Genomic DNA, 24,356 nt, shown 5'->3' on the forward strand with positions numbered 1-24,356 from the left:
AAAACGGTGCCCAGTTCGGATTTTTACTAATATTTTCATGTTTCCAGACGGTAAAACACTTCTGGCGTGCGTCAGGGACGACACCCTCCGCCTCATAGACCTCAGGGCAAACCAAATGCTGACGACGTATAGGTAAGCAAGCTCTTCACGGCTTTTTATCGCATTTGTACAAAAATGCAACAACATTTTTCCTGATTTAATCAAATGTTGATGCAGACTAACTTGGGAAAAATGTAGCTTGCCTATAAATGACAAACTATTTTAAATTGCCCTCAACTTCACATTAACAAGGAAGTACCACATCCACTCAAGTACTTAGCACTCCTAGACAGCAGACTGACGTGCAATCCCCACACAAGGCTTAAGAGACAACAACTTAACAGAAGTCTTCTACACTTGTATGACCGAAATCCGTGTTGACCGTCAGAACTAACCTTGCACAAGACTTTACTTCGACCACTTTGGACATACAGAGTGGAACTGTGGGGTTCTGCCAAGCCATCCAACATCCAAAGTCCTCAGAAAAATAGTCACAGTTCCATATTATTTCACTAACCTCACTATCCACAGCGACCACGACATTCCTTTTGTCAACGACTGATCCGATGCCAATTTCAAAATTTTCAAGCAACCTCCCCATGTCGCCTTAATCGGTGATGGCATCGAGACCTCATTGCCCCTTAATCCCTCTCACTAAGTGCCCGCATTGGCTGGTTGGTTTCTCATGCTGTGTCCTCCGGTAACCTGCTGGCATTAGTATTAGTGATGTGACCTTGAAAAAAAGTACTACGATCACATGTGCAATATGTACAAATATGTATATGCTAAAAATTAAAAAAAGAAACAATACTAAATTTTTGGGAGCCATCTTTTCTCCATGCACTTATTGCTTTATTTCCTTGATCAATAACAGTGCAAAGGCATGCTATAGTGATGTGTTTATTATAAACATAATTCATTAATTTTAAATGAGTTTTTAAGAAGTTTGATTGTTTAGTTACGAAGGATTTAAAGTCGCATGTGATTGGACAAGGGCCGTCTTCAGCAATACTGCTGATTTTGTGTGTGTTGGGAGCAACGACGGTGGCGTTTACGTCTGGAACACCGCTTCCGGTAACCTCGAGACCGTACTTAAAAAACACACGTAAGTGCTCTCTTTTTCATTACATCTATCAAAAGAATTTACTTAATATTTGAAAATTCACCTGTGAAATTTGTCGGAAAATGGAAATCAGGCAAGGAAGAAGTTATGGGTGATTATCGATTAACTTTCTACAAGGCATTTGATATGCTCGTCAATTTAAACATTTGGCCATTATTTCAACCGCTTAAAGTCAAGCAGGTATGCAAATTTAACCAATTTTCATTGACCAAGAAACATCAAAAAGTATGCTCTCGGGCCGAGCGTGGATCGCGGCTACATAAAATGATGGTTGTCCATATTTTCTCACCGTACTGTTACCGAGATGAGCGTAATCCAAGGTTTACATTCCAAAGTAGGAAGTAGAATCAATTTTTCCGAACCTGTGGAAGCTGGTAATGGCAAATTTGCATCATGATTTACATGATGACCCAACATTTTAAATTACTCCTAATATATTTGTGAATTTTCATAAATAATGGATATAATACCGGTTTTTTTATGGGATAAAAAAATTTAGCGAACAATTTCAAATGAAAAATTCCTCCTAAAACGCAATAAGCATTACAAGTGCATGAAATTTGCTAATTTCATTCCACATTATAGAATTTCAATGTATTTCAAAATTAATTATGTTCTCAGTATGTTCAGTTTTTCGTTAAAAAAAGAAACCGCTTTGAGGAGAGAAAGCGGCTTAGCTACTGAAAACTTCCTTGGTACTAGTGCTTTAACTTTGGATCTTCTTAGGACCAAAACCCATTGTCTCGGGAAAGTTTTTCACTCGATATCACATCATTGGTCTATTTATTTCTATATCTATTTATTATTATTCCGTTGATTTAAGCGTTGCCATTTAACATCCATCAATTAAAAAAGAACCATTATCTGCACATAGTCGCTATCAGACGCATTTTGACGTGGTGAGACGAGTAAATATGTATTTAATCAATAAAATGTATTAAAAAAAAGCCGTTATAGGCACTGCTTTTATATTATTCATATTTATAGATTATAAACATCAATAATTAAAATCTCTAAAACCATGAATATATATAACTTTCAGTTAATTATTCATTTTATTTAAGGTCTTGGTTGAGATGAAAAAGTTAGTGTCAAGAGCAAGATTCTCTTAACTCAGCCGAAGGTCGTGGGTTCGAATCCCGCTTGTGACACTAACTTTTTCATCTCTACCAAGACCTTACATAAAATTAATTAAATAAATAATAATAAATAATAAAATTAATTAAAAGAAGTACTTTGGTCAATTAGACCACTAAATATACATGGAATTTATCAATTTTAAAAATTAAAATATTACGATTTGTTAATTTGCACGAAGAATGTGCGGCTCATTGTCCAAATTAGATTTTTTGTGTACACATTTATAAATTATGAACATTACGAAAAAGTTTTGAAATTCTAAAAAAAGATTTGTATTAAGAAGAGTTCTACATATTTTTTTAACTTATTCACAATGTTTACTGTTCTTCAATTCAACCATTTAATTACGTGTGTGGCTCAGGAAATTTGCAGGAAAATGATAAACTTTCCATATAACCAAAGTAACGTTTGTTTTTCACATATTTATCTATTATATACCCAATATTTGCTATAATTTCATTACGATTGGTTTAAGAAATGGGCAAGAAAAACGTAAAATTAGCCCATTGTCCAAAGCAGAACATTTGTCATTTACATCGTCCAAATCTTTAGAACTCAAGAATAGGAATTAATTTTAGACTTTCATATAAGGGACATTTTTATTCTTCCCAATATTTACTAAACCTGAATTAAACCAATTAATTACGATTGATTCCGGAAATGTACAGGAAACTTTAAATCAGCCAAATTTTCCAAGCAGAAAATTGTTTGTTTTTACATTGTTAAACATCATAAACGTTAATCATTTTAGTTATTCAGATATCGTGAGATGCGGTCGGGTCACGATATCTGAACAACTATCGATTAACGGTCACTAATCTCTACACGTTAATAATTTTGTTATTTTATTTTAATGAAATCTTTAAATTCAAGAATAGTAATTAATTTGATCAAAATTGAATTTGTCATTTCTTGAAAGTTCTTGAATAGAAACATATAATGACGATTAGTTCAAATGTGCAGGAAATACGTAAAATTAATTTTTTACAAACTTATAGACTATAAACACTAATCTTTATAATTTAAGAATGGGAATTAATTTTGGAAGATTTATACAGAAAAAGGTTTTTTGTTCTTCTCATCGATATTTACTCTACATGAAGTTAATTAATTAATTACGATTGGCTCAGGATAGGTACAAGAAAACGTAAAATCAGCCCTTTATCCAATGCAGAACATTAAATTTTAACAAATTTTAATAATCAAAATAAATAAAATTAAATGAAACTTGTTAAAAGGGAATTTGTTATACTTTTTCCAATAAATTCTTTAATTGAACCAGTTCGATTGGTTCAGGAAATACGTGAAATCGGCCAATTAAACTAATTTTTTGTCTATTACATGATAAATTGATTACAAATATTAATCTTTAACAAAATTAAATTCAAGAAAAGATATTAATGTTTAACGATTTATGTAGTAAAGGATTTTTTTCCAACATTTTGTTCACTTTGATTTAATTGCTACTGGATCAGAAAATGGCAAGGAAAAACGTTGGATTAGTGTATTACCAAAAGCACATTTTCTATTTAAATATTTATCGACGATAACCAACAGTTATCATCCAAATAGTAAATATTAAAATTAAAAAATATAATAAAATAAATTCAAGAATTCGTATAAATTTTACAAGATTTATCTTGAAAAGCAATTTTTTTCTTCCAAATATTTTCTCGACTTTGCATTAAGATTGGTTCATGAAAAAGTGATATTTGCACATTGTCCAAGGTGGATTATTATTATTTACATATTTATTATCAATTATGAATTGTAATATTAGAAGATTTATATATCTACAAAGGGATTTTTTTTCTAATAAATTCTTTAATTGAACCAATTAATTACGATTGTTATAAGAAATATGTGAAATCTGTCCTTTAAACTAAGTCAGAACTGTTGTCTTTGACTGGTTAAATTAATTATAAGCATTAATCTTCAAAATAAATAAATAAATTCTAACGATGCAGGGAGAAAAGTGATTTTTTTCTAATATTATCTCCATTGATGTATATCTGGTTCAGAAAATGGCCAGGAAAAGGTGAGATTAGTTTGTTTATTATGGAAGGCAGAATTTAGAAAAAATATTGATAACCAGCGATTCTTAAACATTAAAATTTGAAAACCTTAAATTCAGGAATATACACAACTATTTTTGTAGAAATAGACAGAAAATTATGGAGAAAGCTATTTTTTAAAATTATTTTTCTCCGCTTTGATTAAACTACAGAAAATAGGATATTTTCATATTGTTCAAGGCTGAACATTTTTTAAATTAATTTGTACATGGTACATATTTAGTCTGGATTATGAATCTTAATCTTTAAAACTCAAGAAATAAAATAAATTTTAACAGATTTATATAAAAAAAGTTTTTATTTTTTATTATCACACTATTTACTCTATTTTAGTTGAACCAATTAATTACGATTGGTTTTGGAAATGTGCATGAAAAACCGTAAAATTAATCCTTTTTCAGTGGCAGAACAGAAAGGAATTAATTTTAGAAACTTTGTTAAAAGAAGGAATTTTTTCTTCACAATATTCCTTTACGTTAATTCTACCATTTAATTACGATTGGTTCAGAAAATCAGAACGAAAAACAATTTGTCCATTGTCCGAGGTAGAAAATTGGTTTTTTACATATTTACATTGTATATATTATTAATTATTACAAGGTCAAGGATATGAATTAATTTTACAAGAATTATATAAAAAAAAGGGGTCTTTTCTATTCTATTTACTTTATTGAACCAGTTAATTACGATTGATTCAAGAAATGTGAACGAAAAACAATTCGTCCATTATCCGAGGCAGATAATGCTTTTTTACATATTTACAATTTACATATTTTTAGATTATAATCATTAATGAATTATCTTAATTATTACATGGTCAAGAATATGAATTAGTTTTAGGATAATTTCATAAAAAACGGGCTCTTTTCTTTTCCAATATTTACTTTATTGAACCAGTTAATTACGATTGGTTCAGAAAATATGAACGAAAAACAATTTTTGCATTACTCGAGGCAGATAATTGGTTTTTTTAATATATTTACATTTTACATATTTTTAGATTATAATCATTAATGAATTATTTTAATTATTAAAAGATCAAGAATATGAATAATTTTAGAAAAATTTTATTTTAAAAAAGGGGGTCTTTTCTTTTATTATATTTATTTTATTGAACCAGTTAATTACAACTGGTTCAGAAAATGTGAACGAAAAACTTACAGTTTGTCCATTATCCAAGGCAGATTATTGTTTTTGTACATATTTTTTATTATAATCATTAATCAATTATATTAATTATTAAAAGCTAAAGAATATGAATTAATTTTAGAAGAATTTTATTTTTAAAAAAGGGGTCTTTATAATATTTACTTTATTGAACCAGTTAATCACGATTGATTCAGAAAATGTGCAGGGACACGTGAAATGAACCTCAATTGTTTTAGACGGATTTTTTTGTAATATTAATTTTTCAAAACGTATTTTAACCCCAAAATAGAAAATTTTCACAATAGTGTTATTTATTCATAATGAGATTTCTTGTAACTATATTCCGAAAATTAAAAGGCTTTTTTTCATTTAATAACGGATTGTTAATTTCCCCCGAAAATAGCGGTCTTATCAAATTTAAATAACAAAAGGGGTTGCGGTTCTATTTTAGACCTTTGAAAAACCGGTTGTGCGGCTGGATTAGGTTTGACTTATCTTTTGGCTTTATGTTAAGTGTATTATTATCTACAATTCCTTAGTATATAATTGACGATCGATTATTCCCGAGATTCTCTTTTAATGTACAAACATGTTAAGTTTGTTCACCTTCTTCCTCGTGTTGGAGGACAGTATTCCAGTGTTCTTTCTTTTTTCTTTTCTTTTTTTGTCCGATTCATAAAAGGACCTGCCTGCGTTTTCATTTCTTCCGTCTATATACATATACACAAAGACTGTCGGAAAAAAACGTCGTTTATTCCATTGCAGAATGGGTAGTGGCCGCGCTTACCTCGGCCACCATCGGTTTTTCTAGTTGGTTTTTTAGACGGGTCCGTCACATCTCGTCCTGCATTTTGCGTTTAAGGTGGAATAACGCATTTTAACACGTACACTTAATCGTTCCGTTCCTCCTTGAAAGCCCTCCCGACCACGTACGTTCAACCCTTCAAAACGGTTCTGCGTCTTTTTTTCCTTTTTTTTTTTTATCTTTAAATGGCCAGTTTTGTGTCTAGCGCCATCGCCAATTTTCAGAAATTTGACACGTTTAACTTTTTTACTAATTACCTCTGTTTAAATTGTATTTACCAGTTATACTTGTGGAATGTAAATTGTCTATTCATTTCTTCACATCATGTAACTTCATAATGAATCAATCATGAATCCAAAGATGGTGAGACATTCAGATGGTAGAATTGTTGCAATTTGATTATTCACTTTTAATTTTTTCTTTTAGACCACCTCAGCAAAATTGTATTCATACTTTGCTTGGCGTTTCATGTTTATATATCATTATTGTTGTGTTGATCCATCAAAAACTTGGAAGGAATGCTGCCATTTTGAAAAGAGAGGTTGACTTAAAAGGCGCAGTTTTGAAGCTTAAAATGCACAACTACTTACCTCATTTTTAACATAATTTTTTCTATTTAAATTCATTACTCTTTGACATTTAAAATAAATAAATAACATTCTCAAAATAAAGCATACAAAATCGCTTGAGATTTTTTGTTTACAATTTCAACCTAGGTATTACAGCAACTTAATTGTACAGAGCACACCCATAATTATTTCATTCATTCAAATTCATTAATTCTATAAAATTTCAAGGCGTAATTTTCTAAATCACCAGTGGCTTGGATACAACGGAGTCCACATGTCCATCTGGGCAATTCCACATCGTCATCCAAACTGCCACTTTAGTGTTGGTTACACCTAAAACATCAAAATGTTTTATTGACAAGTGTACTCGCTTTGATATTGGCAAAACAAAAAGAACATTTTAATTAGAAAATCCAAGGGTGTTTGAAAAGCCTTTCAGTTCTAGAACACTAATGAAGTTTATTCTGTAAGAAAGTTCCAGTAGCTCTTGGCATTTCATCGGCGTAAATGCCTAAACTCAATAGAGCACAACCCAGAGCTACTCTTTTTCAATATCTTTCACTCTCCCCTTTGACGTTTCGCTCTTATTTCAGTGACGCTCCAGCCCAAATTCTCCAGCCACTTTTCAAACACGCTTTATTTGAAAAATTCTATTGTGAAAAGTAGGGGGAAATTATTTTTAAAAGATTTGATCATTAGAAGATGAACCGTTAGCAGGGTGTCTTTTGAACATAATTAGATTGTTCATCAAAGCATCCGTTTGTCTAAAAAGTTTTATTAAACCAAGAACCATCTTAGAATATAAAATCTATTATTTAAAAAATAGATAAGGATAAGTAAGGTTTTTTGGACTAATGACTGGGACAATCAGAATTGACATTAACTATTGGTATTTTTCAATTTCAAAGTTTTATATTTTGGAAAAAAAATAACTGAAACAAAATGGAATTTCTGTTAATTCATACATTAAGCAACCAAGGTGTGTACACGAATTAAAAGTAACGTCAAAACATAAATTTGTCTGTAAAATGTAAAAGTTACTTTTAAATCCAAGCTGAAAATTAATCAATTTATAACTTGTAAGTTCACCATAAATAATTTACATAAAACTACTCCCCTTTGGAAAAAAAAATGAATATATAGCTTTGACCAACAAATTATTACACAAAAAAATTGACATTTTAATAGAATGAAAGGAAAAGGACAGTTTAAATGTATCGAAATTTAAGACACCTGCCAAAGGGTGGAAAATGTTAAATGAAATTTCATTTAAAAAGAATAAAGGTCAGGTTACTTATGAGCCACGTATATTAAAAAATAAAATTGTTTTTTTATTCACAAAAATATTATTTTAAATTGTATAAACCATGGTATTTATTTGACAGATTTAAAAATTTATAAAAGAAAAGAAAAGGTTTTTTAATTTTTTTTCTTTTTTGAGGAAAGGATTTTGAAAATAAATAATTTATTTTTTAATTTATTTCTTGTTTACATTTAGACAGAGTTCAGTTTTTACCCTGTAGACAATTAGTACAGCATGGTTCATACAGGAAAAGGGTAAAACAAAATTATGATAGTAAAGATCATAGTGTGGAGATGTAATAAAAATATATTGAGCCAAAAACTTTGACTAGTATCTATTTTGTTCTAGGTGTCCAGTAATAGCAGTGTCTTGGCATCCATTCGCTAACTACATCGCAAGTGTTGACAAATCCAAAAAGGCTGTGGTCTGGGCTGATCTCTGACAGTGATTTTTCTATTTTGATAAATTTTTTCTCACAATTTGTTACGCTTTGTTGTAAATACAAAACATTTATATTGGAAAAAAATAACGATGTAATTATATTATAAAATAAGGAGTTCATGTTTTTAAATTAATTTTTAAGCCTTACCTTATTGCCGTTCATTGAAAAAGTTTGTTTACTTTTTAATAATAAAAAAATAAATAAAAATAAATAACCACGGGTCTAATTTATTCCATATATAAAAAAAGACCTCGGAAAAACACAAAATGAAAATATAATAAAATAAAGGGAAAGATTGTGTACTGATAAGTGGGATAATTTTATAACACTGTGCAAATTGTTATTATAATCTAAGCCGGATTGTTTTGGTTTTTTTATTTGTCCTTTTTTAATTTTTGTTTTTTTTTATGAAAATAATAACAAATGTTTTCACATATGTACATATGTATAGGATGTCCGAAATTTATACATTATATACAGAAGGTATGGTAAACTTCATCTAGAACCATTGTTTCCATGATGATTTGGAGAAGAGTTGATTAAAGCCTTAAGCTGTTTATCGAGATGGCTCGCCAAAGTCCTACGCTTGAACCTTAATGACTCATTGATGACATCCTTCAGTAGATTGATTCGTGTATCAACGCTCCCTTTCATCAAAGTTAGATGTTCAAGCAGCGGCTCATAGTCTGTAGGCATTAAATGTGTCATAAAACAGAAAAATTAATTAAAATCATAACATCGTCAGTTGGAAATTTATTGTTTTGTTGTCAAATAACGTACTCCCAAAATAGTTAATAATATAAAACATGTGGCAATCTTAAGCTTATACTCACTTCTTCCAGGCCTTCTAACTTCCTTATAAGCCAGAGCCCTAATATGTAAGTTATGACTACGGATCTGAGCCAGTTCGTGCTTGGTAGGAGGAGCCGGAACCACTTCCACAGGTGGCTCAATATCCTCCGCAATCGTAAGCGGCGGTGGAGAGAGGGGAGGCGTCGAGTATGAAGGCACAAGCTGGGGTGGTGGACAGCCACCACTGGCACCCATCGGTGTCCCGCCATCGTACGGCTGGAGTACCGGTGGTGCAAACTCAGCAGGTGGTGATGGTGACCTTGGTCTACAAATAATGGTCAACCTCTCTTCATCGACATCCATCGGGCCTTAAATAAAAATTAGAACATTTAAAAAGTGAAAAAAATAAAATCAAAATATTAATAATTTCGACAAACATTTCCTATACATACAGACACTTATTAAAAACAGAGAAAATATATTTCTTATTAACCTGTACAATATTTACATTTTATTTCATAATTTTTTTTATAGTAAATATGTACCTATATCTCCATTTATAAGTGGAGGAGGTGATGAAGGTGGAATTGAAAGAACAACAGGTTCATTCACTACCGGAAGTGCAGAAGGAGGCGTTATAGTCGGTGGAACTGTGTTCACAGGCAGCACAGGCCGTGGTAGTACAGGGAGGTTTGTAAGCTGAGGTGGCGGTGGCGGCGATGGTGATGGAGATGGTGGGATGGGCGAGGAAGGCCTCCGGAACGTCACTTCCCGTGGTATTGGTCCCGGTTTCCTTTTGTTCGGCCTCGCCGGACCTCCGTCCAATGCTCGCTTATGGCCTTTCCCACTGCTACCGATGTTCGTCATATCTATGTCCGCTTCATCGACCATCATCCTCTACAAATTCAAAACGTTTTGAGTTTAGTAATTACAACATCGAGGTAACACGGAGATACCTTGTCTATCTTGAATGGATTGCCAAACATGTGCTGTCTAACCGGCGCAGATTCGACTTCCCTCAATAAGGGTTGAGTTTTTTTTAGGTGTTCCTGATAATTTCCCATTTGGCTAATTGGCATGCTGTGCAAAACATCTACAAAAAGCACATTTTTTAAAAATTATCTTTACATTTATAAATATCAAATCGTGCCTTCGTCCTGAAGCCTAGTGTGTGAGGGAGAGGGGTTTAAAAAATTGGCCCGCATTCGAAGCAGCTGGTCTAAAAGATTGTGGCGTTGGATGTCAAATGCATTTCGATAACTCTGGCCAACTCTATGTTTCCTATGACTAACTCCAACAATAAAGCCGCTGAATTCGTTCAGCTGATCTTTCAAAGACTGGAATTTACCTGGAAGAATCAATTAAAATAGTTAAGATAAAATTTTATTTAGCATGATTTGACATACTTTGTAAACTAGGGTGTGACAGCATTTCTCGTTTGAAAGAGGTTTTTGGAGTAACTCTAATCCCCTCAGGTTGTGTTTTGGCTAGCTGCTTGTTATTCACATCATTACATAATCTGGAAAACCAATTAATCAAATTAGTCCACGTAATAAAATCAAATATAAAATGCACTTTATGCCAACGTACTTTTCAAATTCTATTTTTGCTTGGTTTTTAAGCCTCTTGAGGTAACTTAGGATAGTGTAACTAAGAGAATTGTCTAATGTGTCAGGCACAAGGTTTTGAGCAACAACTCCAGTTGCACCCATTCTCGTAAGAGCTCGTCGTAAAGGCTATAAAACATTGGCACAAATTAACAAGTTACAATCGAATTGCATAAACTAGGACACTTACACCAGCATAATAGGAAGGCATAGTTCGGAGGTAATTGGAAAATGCTGTTCTCCACTCGGGCGTGTGCTTCTGCCTCAGGACTTTGAAAAGGTCGTCCAGTAAGGGCAAAAGTACTGGGTAGTTGTAAGGCATCACAAATAAATTGACACAGTTTAAATTAGTGCTTGCCTTCAAATATCCGAACGGGTGGCCAACTTCCGAGCTTTTGTACGAATTAGGCACAAAAACTTGCCAACACGTCGTCGGTTGTTTCCTAGCTAAAATGTACTGGGTAAGAGGGCTCGGTTCAAGCTCGTACTTGTCGAAGGGCAAATTCTCAATGACCATTGGATCTTGGCTCGTACACATAAATTTAACGTTTGGATGGGCCGTTCGTGGAGGCTAAGGATTGTAAAATAAATGAAATACTTTAAATATGATTTTTAACCAAATCTAATTTACCAGAGTAGTTTGTTGTAGATCAGGCCAAAATGACTCGGGGATTGGCCAGAATCCAATTGGTAATCCTTTCTGTGCTGAACGAGGCACATAAATTAATTTCCGACAAGTCTGCCATGCAGTGTTTCCTGGGGTTAAAGGATTTATTGGATTTGGCCTTGCCTGAATTATTAAAAAAAATTATTTGTACTTTAAAGTAGTAGCATTTTAAATTTTTAAAAAAATTACTTACTCCATTGGCCATTTTACCATTTCCGTCTCCTTGGGAGTTGTCCTTATCCCATTCTTTGATCTCTTCACTCTCTCCAATTTCTAAACCCTCTTTAGAATCTAAAAAATAAAAATTTACTCAAGTCTTTACTTATACATTTCCTAGATAAAAAACAATATTTGACAAAAATATTAGTTGACTCACTTTCTGTTGGAATCAAAGGAGGATCTGGCCCGATTTTCTCAAAATTGATAACTACTCCACTTTGTACTTTTTGAACAAGGCTGTCTATACATTGCATTAACATTCTATGCGATGTCACAGAATATGATCTCCCTGAAATAGCAATTATAATATATCAAAATTATTATAATTAACTTTAATTATAATAAATGGTTATTATATTAACCATTAATTAATATAGTTAGGTAAATCTAAGTTTTATACAGTAATAAAAATGTCATTACTAGAGTTTTATTATTAGTTACTTTAGACGATTAGAGAAAAAAATTCCTAAAAGTCTCTAATTGAGTAAAGTGAGGGCAGATAAGTTAAATGTAAAGTTCTGTAGATACCTCCTGTCACTTCACACATGGCATCAATAGGGGATGTGTCACTCGGCACCAGCCCAACATCCCTTTCTATGGCTGGTGTACCAGACAGTCGTAGTACAAGGGAAAATAGTCGTTGGTCCCAACGGAAAGGTTCTCTTGTAAGTTCTGACCCAGGGATTGGAGAGTGCATTGGAAGATTGAACTGAAAACGATCAAATTTTACAAATAAAACAGCGTCATGCAAAACTTTTTTTTTAAACTACAGTTTTTTAAATCCATACATATCCTCGCGTTTTTATGTCAGAAATGTTTCAGCCTTTAACATGGGTTTCCACTGTGCGAAAATCACTCATACAACTGTTTTGCAAAACTTGGCTTGTGCTGTGGATTCCTAGCCGGGACTGCGAAACTTTTAGTTTCAGGGCAAGCTGAGAGGCAGGCGGTTTTTTAGTGCGCATCAAAGTGTTTTGCGTTATTTGTTTTTCTCCATGTAAACGCTCTTGTCTCGAGTATGAGAATGAACCAGGAGGACTGCATTAAACTTGCCCGACCAATATTTTTGTGGGATGCTCAAGATAAAACACATCATCAGAGAGAAGATGTGTGGAAGAAAATGGAACAAAGACAAAAAGTATCTCCATGATATGAAATGTTATTGAAGCAGTTGGTGTATTTATAAACGGCAGCTTGTCTCACGCAAACTGATAGCTCACTTTGCATGAAATGTTTCACCTCGTGGAAATGGTTAACCTGGGAAGTGATTCTTGCATTTTGTTGCACAAGTGGTTTTTTTTTTGCACAATGGAAACCCAGCTTTAAACCTATATCAATGGTGGGTTTTATACGCAGAGTGAAGAGAAAACAACATGGGGAAAATTTGCCCGGAGTCATTGCTTCTCCCTGCTTGTAACCCAGACAAACTACTGAAGATGGCAGACCAGGTTAAAAGAAGGTGATTAAACAACAATACTTTAAATATTTAGCTTAGGCATCATATTTGGTCTGCCTATCTTTTCTGTTTTGGACTGTCAGATAATTGTTTGTTGTAGATAGTGAGGTTAGTGAAGTAGAAAGGAGCTTTGACAATTTGTTTGAGAACATTTAATTGGAAGGATTGGTTGCGCCGGATGTTGGTTCTAGTCCTTTCGTCCAAAATGGTCGCAGTAAAGTTTTATATAACGTTAGTTGCGTCTTGACTGTCAAAGACAGATTTTGGTCCTATGTGTCTTTGTAGTTGTCTGAGTCTTCTGTTAAGCTATTTTCTTTTAAGACTTATGGGGGAATTTCATGCCAATCTGCTGTCGAGATATAGTCCTAGGTAACTGACTTGAGTGGAAGTCGGTATCTCTTTGTTGCTGATGTACATTGGAGGGCAAGACTGTTATTTTCAATGTGAACGTACACTGAGTACGTTTTTCTTCATTCAGTCTAGTCCTCCACTTTTTGTCTTTGATAAGCTCAAGATATTCTTGGATGTTGGAGACGGCTTAGGTAGGATTCGAATTAGAGGACAGAAATGTGGTATTGTCTGCGTAGGTTGTGATAATGGTATTGGGGTGTGCAGGTAGGTCAGGCATTATATATGATATAAAGGATGGGAACAAGAATGCTCCCCACTGGCTATTATTGCTTGTTAAAAACGATAAAATAAAAAGTAAAAAGAGAAAATAATAAATTACCAAGAAAAAATTCTTAAAATAAAAATCTAAAACCGCATGGAAACAACTTATTATTTTTTATTCTAAACAATAACTCTTTACAAGCATCTCTTAGTATTATTTATCCCCCTTCCCACTATAAAAAATAATGCATGCTTACTTCTTCTTGAATCCCAGAGGTGTTTGAAAGTTTGCCACCATCTGTGATAACGACGATGACAGCAGGTTCAAGAAAAAATGGGCACCGCCCTTGCCCATAGGTGTCAATTCCAGACTGCATCCTGTTGATGTTGAGTACATCGAAGGCGTGTTTGAGAGCGGCTCCCATCATCGTCATCCCCTGGCACTGAAGGTTCTTCAACTCATTCATGAAAGTGGATAAGCTCTCTTTCCAGCCGGCCTTGCGGAGAAAAATGAGAAAATTAATTTTTAAATGTTTATTCAAATTTAAAATAACAAAAATGGTTTGGTCGTTTTCAAACAATAATTTGTAATAGTGTTTGTGATATTTTTGTGCCAATACTTTGTATTCTTTTTTTAGTAAATCCTAGTTAACCAAAGTGATTATTTAATTTGATTTATACTTTTTACCATATTTTACATAAAATTTTAAAAGTATTGAACTGAGTGAGACTTAAGAAAATATCTGTGTGGTGAACAAAAAATGGCCCCAATTTTCAGTTGTCCATGCCTGTTTGGCAAACACTTTCCAAGTGAAAAGGAAGCCAGTTTCTAGGCTATTTTAGACTGAAATTTGAATATTTCTTGCTGCAAAGAGGTCTGTTGGTTTAGCCTTTGAAGGGCGATCAAATGAATGAGGTACTTCAAGTTCTTGAATTCCCTGTAAAGTTGAAAGAATAATTTCTTATCTCCAGGTATCGTCACAGCACTCTGGGAATTACAAATTGGCAACAGTAAAGCCAAATTGTAATTTACAATCAGCTACCACTACTCAGATCTAATGATCAGAGGTGATAACACTTGGTAATAAATACATAAAGAAATGCACAGCATAGAAATTTGTTTTAATAAATTACATATTTGTGTTGACAGGATGAAGGTCCCAGAACTTCAGGCCCAATACCAGAGATTTTGCTGAATAGAACTGCAATTATTTCAGTTAATCGTCCAAATGGAACACTGACAGAAAAAATGAGTATACATGGGACCGTTAAACACTCAACTCAAATGCTCAAGCCCTTGAACCACTCTGAGATGCGGTTAGGAAGACTTTGGTAGTAGTAAGGCAGGTACAGCACAATACGATGCCAATAAAGTTACTCTTTTTTCTGAGCCTCTTTCTTAGCTTACTGCCTAAAAAGAAATCCATTTTGAAATAGAATCATCACTTGTGATGAAAAATCGGTCTTGAACTATATTTTAAGATTTCTCTTACAAAAGTTTAACATTATAGATCTACATAAAGTTTTGTGATTAATGTGCTTTTGCCACCAATTTAAAACATCGAAGGAGAGACATACAGTGCCGTTTTGAACCAGTGCCTTATGAAACATCAACATTTTGATTCATGTTAATCAATGTAACATTCATCTCTACACCAGCAAAAATTAAAAATGACTTCAGATTTGAGACTTTGGACATCCTCCAAGCAATCGAGGTCTGGATAGTGTGGAGGATGCCACAAAGTTTCACATCTGATTCCATTCATCCGAAAAAAATTTAACTTACTTTTCTGGTGTGCCAAAGGTTTCGTACGCTATCTGCTTTTGCTACAATGGCAAAACAACAAAGATGAGACATACTGAGCCATTTTAGGCCAAGTTAATCAAGCACATTCACGATTCACCTATACATTAGAAAAAATGGACTTCGAACTGGAAACTTTGCGACATCCTCCGAATCATCCAGAACTGTCGTCAATGGATTACACTTCAGAGCTCCCAAAAATAACAATAAACAGAGAAATGTTGATAACTGATCTGCCAAAGCTTTTATGCACTGTGCTTTTACCTCCTGGACAAAACATCCAAGGAGGGGCATTCTCTACCATCTGGACCATGGTAATCAAGCTCCTTCAAGACTCCAAACACCAGAAAGAAATGAATGGATATGAATCTGATAGGTACCATTGCAACATCATCCAAACCTGCTGCAAATTGATTGACATATTTTCAGAGCCCTTGTACACTGTTCTTTTACCTCCATGACCAAACATCAAAGGATAGACATATTGTGCCATTTTGGACTATGTTAATCAAACCCATTCATGATCCATCCACACACCAGAAAAAATGAATAGACATCGAGTGGGAAACTTTGCGGTATACTCCAAACCATCCAGTCCTGTTGCCAATGGTTTACCACATCTTCAGAACCCTCGACAATAACTGTGACTAGAAAATGTTCAAAACTGATCTGCCAAAGGTTGCTGTAACCTCCAGGTTGAACATCAAAGAAGTGACATACTGTGCCATTTTGAACCATGTTAATCAAGCCCATTCATGATTCATCCACACATCAGAAAAAATGAATGGACCTCAAATGGGCAACATTGCAATAAACTCTGAACCAATCAACCTGCTGCCAATGGAGTGCCACGTTTTGAGAGCCCTTCACAATAACCATAGGTAAAGAAAGTTGAAAACTGTACTGCCAAAGGTTTTGTACACTGTTCTGTTACCTCCAGGTCAAAAAAAAAGACATAATGTGCCATTTTGGGGCAAGTTTATCAACCTCATTCATGACTCATCCATACATTAAAAAAAAATTAATGTACAACAGGCGGGAAACTTTATTTGATCCTCCAAACCATCCAGACCTGTCACCAATGGTTTATCTCATCTTCAGAACCCTCAACAATAACCGAGAGCAGAAAAATGTTGAAAATTGATTTGCCAAAGGTTTCATACACTGTGCTGTTACCTCCAGGCCCAAACATCAAATAAGAGACATTCTGTGCCGTTTTGGACAAAGTTAATCAACCTCATCATGACTCATCCATACATTACAAAAAATGAATATACCACAGACAGTAAACTTTACAAGATCCTCCAAACCATCCAGACGTGTCACCAATGGTTTATCACATCTTCCGAGCCCTCAACAATAACTCTGACTAGAATATGTTCAAAACTGACCTGCCAAAGGTTTTATACACTGTGCTGTTAGCTCATTCATGGCTCATCCACACAACAGATAAAAATGAATGGACCTCTAATGTGCAACTTTACGACAACCTCTGAACCATCATCCAAACCTACTGTCAATGGGATGCCACATTTTGAGACTCCTCAACAATAACTGTGAGCAGAAAAACTGACAAAATATCGAATGGGGTCAACCCTTTGAACCCAATTGAAAATTTTTCAAAGAATAAAACACCATTTTCCATTTAAAAACAAAAAACGACAGGATTTTCTGGAGGACCTGGTAGCTGAACTATAAAATGACAGTATTTGATTAATATCATCGTAAATTATTAAAAATGATTTAAATCTTATGCAATTTGTGTATTATGAAGCCCTCCATTTAAAAAAATGCTGGAAATAGTTTTGCAGCGATTGGCAACACTGTGTACAAAATTAATAAAGCTGATGTCACTCGTTGTCCTGTTGGAAGTGGCTAATAATGAATAATGTAAAAAATGTTATATGTACAGTATGGGTAGAATTCGTCTAAAGCAGAATTTTTTTAAAGTTGTATATTGTACAAATGTCATACATCTCACGATGTATGGCAACACTGCAAGTAAAACATTGCTTAATCTAGAGCAGTAAATAAAATGACGTTGAAATGAAAAACGAAAACACGGCTCGGCTTAGGAAATAAGTCGGGGAGGGCTTAACAAAAAAAAGTCCCCGGTGTCCGATCGGTACTCGACGAAGGGAAAACGCGTCAAAGCCTGCTTACCTTGATGTTGTTAGGCGGATCCTCGAACGTCAACAGCATGTATCTGTCACCTCTGCTCTCGGGAGATCTCTGCCTCACCTAATGAAAAACGTAAAACGCTTTTAAAAGCCCCGCACTTTTTTTTGTGATTTTTTATTTTTTTTATCACTACCTTGACGAACGTCTCGACTGCGCCCTTGGCGACGTCGAGGAGGGTAGGGCGACCACCGAGATATGCCCTTTGGTTCATCGAAGCCGAGGTGTCGATCAGAAACACTATTATCGTCATTATTCGTTGTGGGAAACCCTGAAGGAAACGCCACGAAATATCAACGGGGCTCCAAGTGAAAAAGTGTGTATCGGACGGGGGGAAAATAAAAACCAATAAAAAAAAATAAAAAAACGGGGGATATAAAATTCAAAAAAGTTCAAGGGCTGGCTTCGCCGTCGGCCAGCATTGTTCCACTATGCGAATGCAACCACCGCAGTGTGTGCGGCACGTCCAGCCGAAGCGAACAACAATTGACGAATGAGCACGAAACCGAGTCCCAGAGAGCGGTGATGACTTTATCCGATTTACGGCGAAACTTCGATTAATCGTACGGCCGAATTTGAAAAACGGCCAAACCCGACAAGGGGAAAAGAACGAAGAAAAAATCGACGGATCGGACTTTAAGACCCGTAAAAAGAGAGATAAAGAGTGACATTTGACAATTAAATGATAATTATGGATTTGGAAGGAAGCTAGCGTGTCATCCGAAAGATCCAGGGACAGCTTTCACCCCAAGACAAGGTTCGATTTATAACAAACAAAAAGAAAAAAAAAATTCTAAATCATAAATAATCGAAACAAGAACACAATTTTTCCAAACTTAACCGAAAGAAAATCAAGGAAAAAGCTTATTCCCTACTCAGAAAACAAAATTTAAACAAAACCCCACGACATAAACTTCACAACGATAACAAATCTTTCATCTAACAAGAACCTCGTTTTGAAATTTTCAACAAGAACGCACAATAAAATGACAAAAACTGTTTTCCTTTTTTTAAGAGTGAAAATCTCCCTCAAGGCAGTGTTTTTACGGTTTTTCACTGTTACCTCCCCATTGCCGTACCAAGTACGAACGGTTGCCGCGTTTTAACGGCCTTTTGTTTACTTGTCAACATAATCGACGAAATTCACCGTTTAAATCTGTTCCGAAGGATGTGCACGCCGGCAAAGAGAATCAAAACTCAAGGAGACGAAAGTTTCGAAGAATTTCTTAAATCCGTCGAAGCCGAACGTCACGAGGTGCGGATATCTTCAAACAATGAAAAACCGTAAAGAAAATACAGAGGGTTCAACAGTATTAATGCCCTTTAATTATTAATCGAATGCATGCCTTGGCTCCTCACGGAGAGCGAGTACGCCGCTTGGCATGAAAGCAGTGTTCAACGTCTCAATGTCCTCGACTTTTTAGGTGAATTCGGAATCAATCGTTGAGAAGCGCAAACTTTGCTGTTGAAAGTGTAAAGTCGCATCTTGATTTTGGACCACCCTGTTTGTTAAAGTTAAGCTCCCAGTCTATTGATAGTCATCCTCCAACAATTTCAGCTTGGAAACTTCAAACAATGAAAAACCGTAAAGAAAATACAGATGGTTCAACAGTTTTAATGACATTTAATTGTTAATTAAGCGGATGCCTTGGCTCCTCACAGAGAGCGAGTAGGCTGCTTGGCATGAACTAGTGTCTCAAAGTTCTCGACTTTTTTGGTGAATTTGGAATCAGATATTGTGAACCTCATATTATGTTGAAAGTGCAAAGTCGCATCTTTGTTTTGTTAAACTCCCAGTCTATTGATAGTTATCCTCCAACAATTCCAGCTTGGAAACTTCAATCAATTCAAAACCATAAACAACATATTGATGATAGGTGATACATACTGATAATACATGATGGTTCAAAGTTTTAATAACCTTTAATTATTAATCGAGGGCACGCCTTGGCTCCTCAGGTAGAGCGAGTAGGCAACATGGCATGAAAGCAGATTTCAACGTCTCAATGTGCTCGACTTTTTAGGTGAATTCGGAATTAATCATTGAGAAGCACATACTTTGTTGTTGAAAGTCGCATCTTGGTTTTGTATCACCCTGTCTGCTAATTCAATGTCTTAAATTAATTCTCAAATAAATGTCCAAGGACTGAGAATATTCGAACCAATGGTTGGATGTCTTAATCTTTCAGCCACTGTAGTTCTCCATCATGTAGGTGAAGTAAAAAGTGATTCCTACATACTATCCATTGGAAAACCATATATGTTTTGAAGTCATAAATGACTGTATAATTACTTCAATTAATTACACTCTTTATCTAAGGTCTTGATTGAGATGGAAAAAGTAGAGGAAAAAGTCATGAGCAGGATTTGAACCCATGACTGAGAATTGAATCCTGATTACACAACATTTAAAAATATGACAAAAAGAGGGAAAAATTTGAAAGGTTGTACATTGAAATGAGGAGTTGGTGTCTGGGCGGATCGAAATTACGGTAGCTGAAGTTTCTATACCAGCAGTTATTGAGCCGAAGGTCGCAGGTTCGAATCTCGCTCGTGGCACTAACTTTTTCATCTCAGCCAAGGCCCAAGATAAAATGTTTAATTAATTGAAATAATTAATACTGTCAATTATGACTGCTAAACCAATTATTACAAAGGCTTAGAAATTATGATTTAATTTGCAGAGAATAAAACTTTTACAAGGCAATGAATTATCTTAAAATAGTAGTATTAACTTTTTTTTTTCTTTTTTTATAAGGGTTCGCAATAACAGAGTTTATATCAACCCTCAGGGTGCCAACTAAACTATTATGCATCTATCTGTTAGTTGAAGATTGATTATAGAAATCTCTTCATTAATAATGGTTAAAATAACAATAAAATTAGCAATCTTTATAACCAGCTTGTAAATTTAAGGTTGCTTCTTCAGTCTTGGATTTCCCGTATAACAAGAAAAGAGTACGAGTGCTGTCCGAAGCGAAAGAACTACCTGAAAGTTCTAATGGTGTTTTATACTGGATGACTAGAGAGAATAGGGTCCAAGGTACATTGTCGAAGAACTGCTCATTTACCGTATCTCCTGAAAATTATTTGCTCTAGATAATTGGTCTTTATTGTTTGCTCAAAAGTTGGCCCTCAAGAATGAAGTGCCACTGCACGTATGTTTCTGTCTACTCCCAAAATATATGGATGCAACAATAAGGCATTATAGATTCATGCTCAAAGGTAAGTTTGTTTATTTATATATATTTATTGTTTTCTTAGGACCTATGATCTGCTTCAGGGCTGGAAGAACTCTCCCTTGAATTAAAAAACCTCCAGATACCTTTCCATCTCATTTTCTGTTCCGATAATGTGGAGACTGTTAGAAAATTTGTGGCAAAAAATGATATCGGGGCAGTCGTTTTGGATTTCAGCCCTCTGAAGATATCGACTTCTTGGGTTGATCAGTTGAAAGAAAGCCTGCCAGACAATGTTCCATTGTGTCAGGTTGACGGACACAACATTGTTCCTTGTTGGATCGCATCTGACAAATTGGAATACGGGGCGAGAACCATCAGGAACAAGATCAACACAAAATTGGACGAATTTCTTACAAAATTTCCCCCTGTAATTAAACATCCATTCAAAAGTAATATAAAATCAGAGGTAATATTTTTTTAAGGAAATTGTAGGAAGCCTTACAGATCAAAAAGGCTAATATTTTATTGGTTTTTTCTTTCTTAGGAAATCGAATGGTCGAAATTAGAGGAGAAATTGGATGTTGATATGAAAGTCAGTCCAGTCAATTGGGCGAAGCCAGGCTACAAGGCAGGAATGCAAACTTTATTTGAATTCTGTGATAAACGCCTTAAAAACTTTGCAACTAAAAGAAACAATCCTCTGGAGAATGCTTTAAGCAATCTTTCTACTTGGTTTCATTTCGGTAAATCCAGTTATTTAAATTATAATAAAATGAAAGAGGTTGTATTGTGGTCCATGTCTTAGAATAAGTTGAAGTTGTTAATATAAGAACAACAACAAATTATTTTAAATGACCACACAAAAAAGGATATAAATTGTGATGGGCGATCTGGACGGGCACAACGTGACCTCCCCCGCCAATCTGGGAAACATAACTCCACAATAATTAAGCAGTTGGTCAAAGGGTGTCACAATGCAGAGTTGGTAAGTTTTAGGAAATGACAAACTTCTGTTTGGTGTATGGGAAGTAGAAGAACATTGAGGAACAACATGATTTTGAAATACTACCTGAGATTTACATTGACTTGTGACTAGTATGAAGACAATAGCTGTGCCAAAACGGTGACTCACAGTCAGTTGAGGGTTAATGTGACGGGGCGGTTACTCTAGTATTGCAACTCTAAGCTGTTTTGTTGCACTTTCACCGTTAAATTGAAATTCTACTTAAAAGAATAAAAAATCAGTCAATGCTTCTTACTATGTCTCCAATACCACCCTCCACAACAAGCTCAAAATACTCTTTGTAAATAAATTAATCCCCACCAAATTGTCCACATTCCATGAAAAAATATCCTCACATGGACCCCTTATGAATAGTTCATAAATTATTATTCTTAAAGCTGGGAGAGCAATAATGGTTGCTGCCTCCCCTCAGGATATTTGCAAATGATAAATATTGTATCACATTATATAATGTATATATTTGTACAGATGGTACTAAATGATAAAAAAATTGAGATTGTTTTCTTTTGCAGTATTATTTATTTATTTTTAGGGCAAATTTCTATACAACGGTGCATTTTGTATGTTCAGACTTTCAAATCAAAATACAAGGATAGTGTCAGTTCGTTTTGCGAAGAAGCCATCGTGAGAAGAGAGTTGGCTGATAATTTTTGTTTCTACAATAAGAACTATGATAATTTAGATGGCGCTTACGACTGGGCAAAAAAGACTCTCAATGACCATAAGTAATTTTTTCAAAATTTTAATATTTTTATTTGGTAATCTTGAGCATTGTTTAGAAAGGATAAGAGGACTTGGCTCTACACGGACCAGGAGCTGGAAGAAGCCAAGACGCATGATGATCTATGGAATTCGGCTCAGATCCAGTTAAATACTGAAGGAAAAATGCACGGTTTCCTGAGGATGTATTGGGCGAAAAAAATACTCGAATGGACCCAGAGTCCTGAAGATGCTCTGAGAGTTGCTCTTTACTTGAACGACAAGTACAGCTTAGATGGGAGGGACCCAAATGGATTCGTTGGTAATTTTTTCCCCTCAATCACTCTTTTTACTTTATAACTTACTTTAATTTGAAAATTTTAGGCTGCATGTGGTCTATATGCGGCATCCATGATCAAGGTTGGAGAGAAAGGGAAATCTTTGGTAAAATTCGCTACATGAACTATCAGGGCTGTGAAAGAAAATTTGATGTAAAAGCATTTGTAGCGAGGTATGGTGGAAAAGTTTACGGTAAGAAAAAGTCAAAATCATAAATTCCTCCTGGTGGCATTTCAATTTTTTCTTTTAATTCAGCAATTTCATTCATTTTTCATTTTCATACATTAATTCATCACAGTACTCGCCTTAAGAATGGGAAATTTACTTTAATTCAATGGTCATATAGTATTAATAAAACTGTAATTTTATACATAGTTTTAAGAGGAAACAACAAAGTCTGAAAGTTTTAGAATGTATTTGTAAAACAATAATAAACAAGTCCAATATTCATTAAATATTTTAATAATACCTTCATTTTTATCTGTTTTATTTAATAAGTCATTTTTATTTAATTTTATTTAATATATTTATTACAATCTGTAACATAATTTACATGTAATGAGTTAAATTTGCAATTGGCATGGACATGTATTGTGAGGGGAGTTAACAACTATTGTTGTTCTCCCAATACAGAACTAATCCTCGTTCAGTAGGTTGTGAAGCCATCTCCTCTCCAATCATCTGGTGGTGTTTTAGGTTCCTATTGGATAAGAGTTGGGCTGTTAGATTGGGGTGAGCGAAGTGTTTAGTGTGGAAAGTGGAAAATGTTTTGGAAATAATTTTTTGCATGAAAGGGATTTTAAGGTTGTTGTGAAACGGGTTGAGGGAGAAATAGTAAGGAGCATTGACTTCTAAGGACTTTGGAATGGAATGACTCGATTCGTTGGTAAGTGCCCATAATCTAGTCTGCACGTCCAGATTGATTTTAGTATTGTCTTGCAGGTTGTCAGTTTGTTTTGCGTTAAAACTAGATTTGCGCGACAGCAGTCTGTAGGGTAGGCCAAAAAGTTGGTTTAGTGTCTGTTGATAGAGTCATATGTTGGTTCCAGGTTAGTCTTGAGTCTAGATGGAACCCAAAGTAGCGGACGCAGTCTGTTTTTGGGGTGAGAGTATTATTGAGGAATATTGTATG

General features: G+C 34.5%; 3 protein-coding genes across 7 annotated transcripts in view; 2 read left to right on the top strand and 1 right to left on the bottom strand.

Moving 5' to 3' along the window:
* The window catches only part of LOC106670358 (autophagy-related protein 16-1), a 285,817-nt gene extending 276,809 nt beyond the window's left edge, over positions 1-9,008 (top strand). For both annotated transcript variants that reach the window (XM_014400612.2, XM_014400613.2), the window contains 3 exons: positions 48-132; positions 998-1,144; positions 8,552-9,008. In XM_014400612.2, coding sequence (XP_014256098.1) covers positions 48-132; positions 998-1,144; positions 8,552-8,645 — 326 coding nt within the window. In that variant the 3' untranslated portion in view covers positions 8,646-9,008. The remainder of the gene's footprint in view (positions 1-47; positions 133-997; positions 1,145-8,551) is intronic.
* On the bottom strand, positions 6,923-18,459 carry LOC106670353 (integrator complex subunit 6). Its single transcript, XM_014400604.2, has 16 exons — positions 18,117-18,459; positions 17,966-18,043; positions 14,256-14,495; positions 12,459-12,639; positions 12,088-12,219; positions 11,905-12,002; positions 11,676-11,834; positions 11,235-11,615; positions 11,028-11,173; positions 10,844-10,956; positions 10,588-10,785; positions 10,394-10,530; positions 9,983-10,334; positions 9,479-9,805; positions 9,152-9,331; positions 6,923-7,233 (listed from the first exon to the last, which is right to left on the bottom strand). Exons 1-16 carry the CDS (start codon positions 18,231-18,233, stop codon positions 7,139-7,141), a joined length of 2,934 nt encoding a protein of 977 aa, XP_014256090.2. The 5' UTR covers positions 18,234-18,459; the 3' UTR covers positions 6,923-7,138.
* A 214-nt stretch (positions 18,460-18,673) lies between these two features.
* LOC106670359 (deoxyribodipyrimidine photo-lyase) lies at positions 18,674-23,663 on the top strand. Of its 4 annotated transcripts, none has more exons than XM_024226286.1 (8): positions 18,674-18,737; positions 20,897-21,023; positions 21,080-21,205; positions 21,264-21,628; positions 21,707-21,905; positions 22,719-22,911; positions 22,966-23,207; positions 23,270-23,663. In XM_024226286.1, exons 2-8 carry the CDS (start codon positions 20,999-21,001, stop codon positions 23,437-23,439), a joined length of 1,320 nt encoding a protein of 439 aa, XP_024082054.1. In that variant the 5' UTR covers positions 18,674-18,737; positions 20,897-20,998; the 3' UTR covers positions 23,440-23,663. The 4 variants fall into 4 exon arrangements, with proteins under 4 accessions (XP_024082054.1, XP_014256100.1, XP_014256102.1 ...); XM_014400614.2 differs by lacking the exon at positions 18,674-18,737 and adding an exon at positions 18,750-19,235; XM_014400616.2 differs by lacking the exon at positions 18,674-18,737 and adding an exon at positions 18,751-19,404.
* The last annotated feature ends 693 nt before the right edge of the window (positions 23,664-24,356 follow it).

This window comes from Cimex lectularius, unplaced genomic scaffold (genome assembly GCF_000648675.2).
Source record: "Cimex lectularius strain Harlan isolate CLEC.00 unplaced genomic scaffold, Clec_2.1 scaffold69, whole genome shotgun sequence".
In the NCBI taxonomy this organism is placed as follows: Eukaryota; Metazoa; Arthropoda; class Insecta; order Hemiptera; family Cimicidae; genus Cimex; species Cimex lectularius.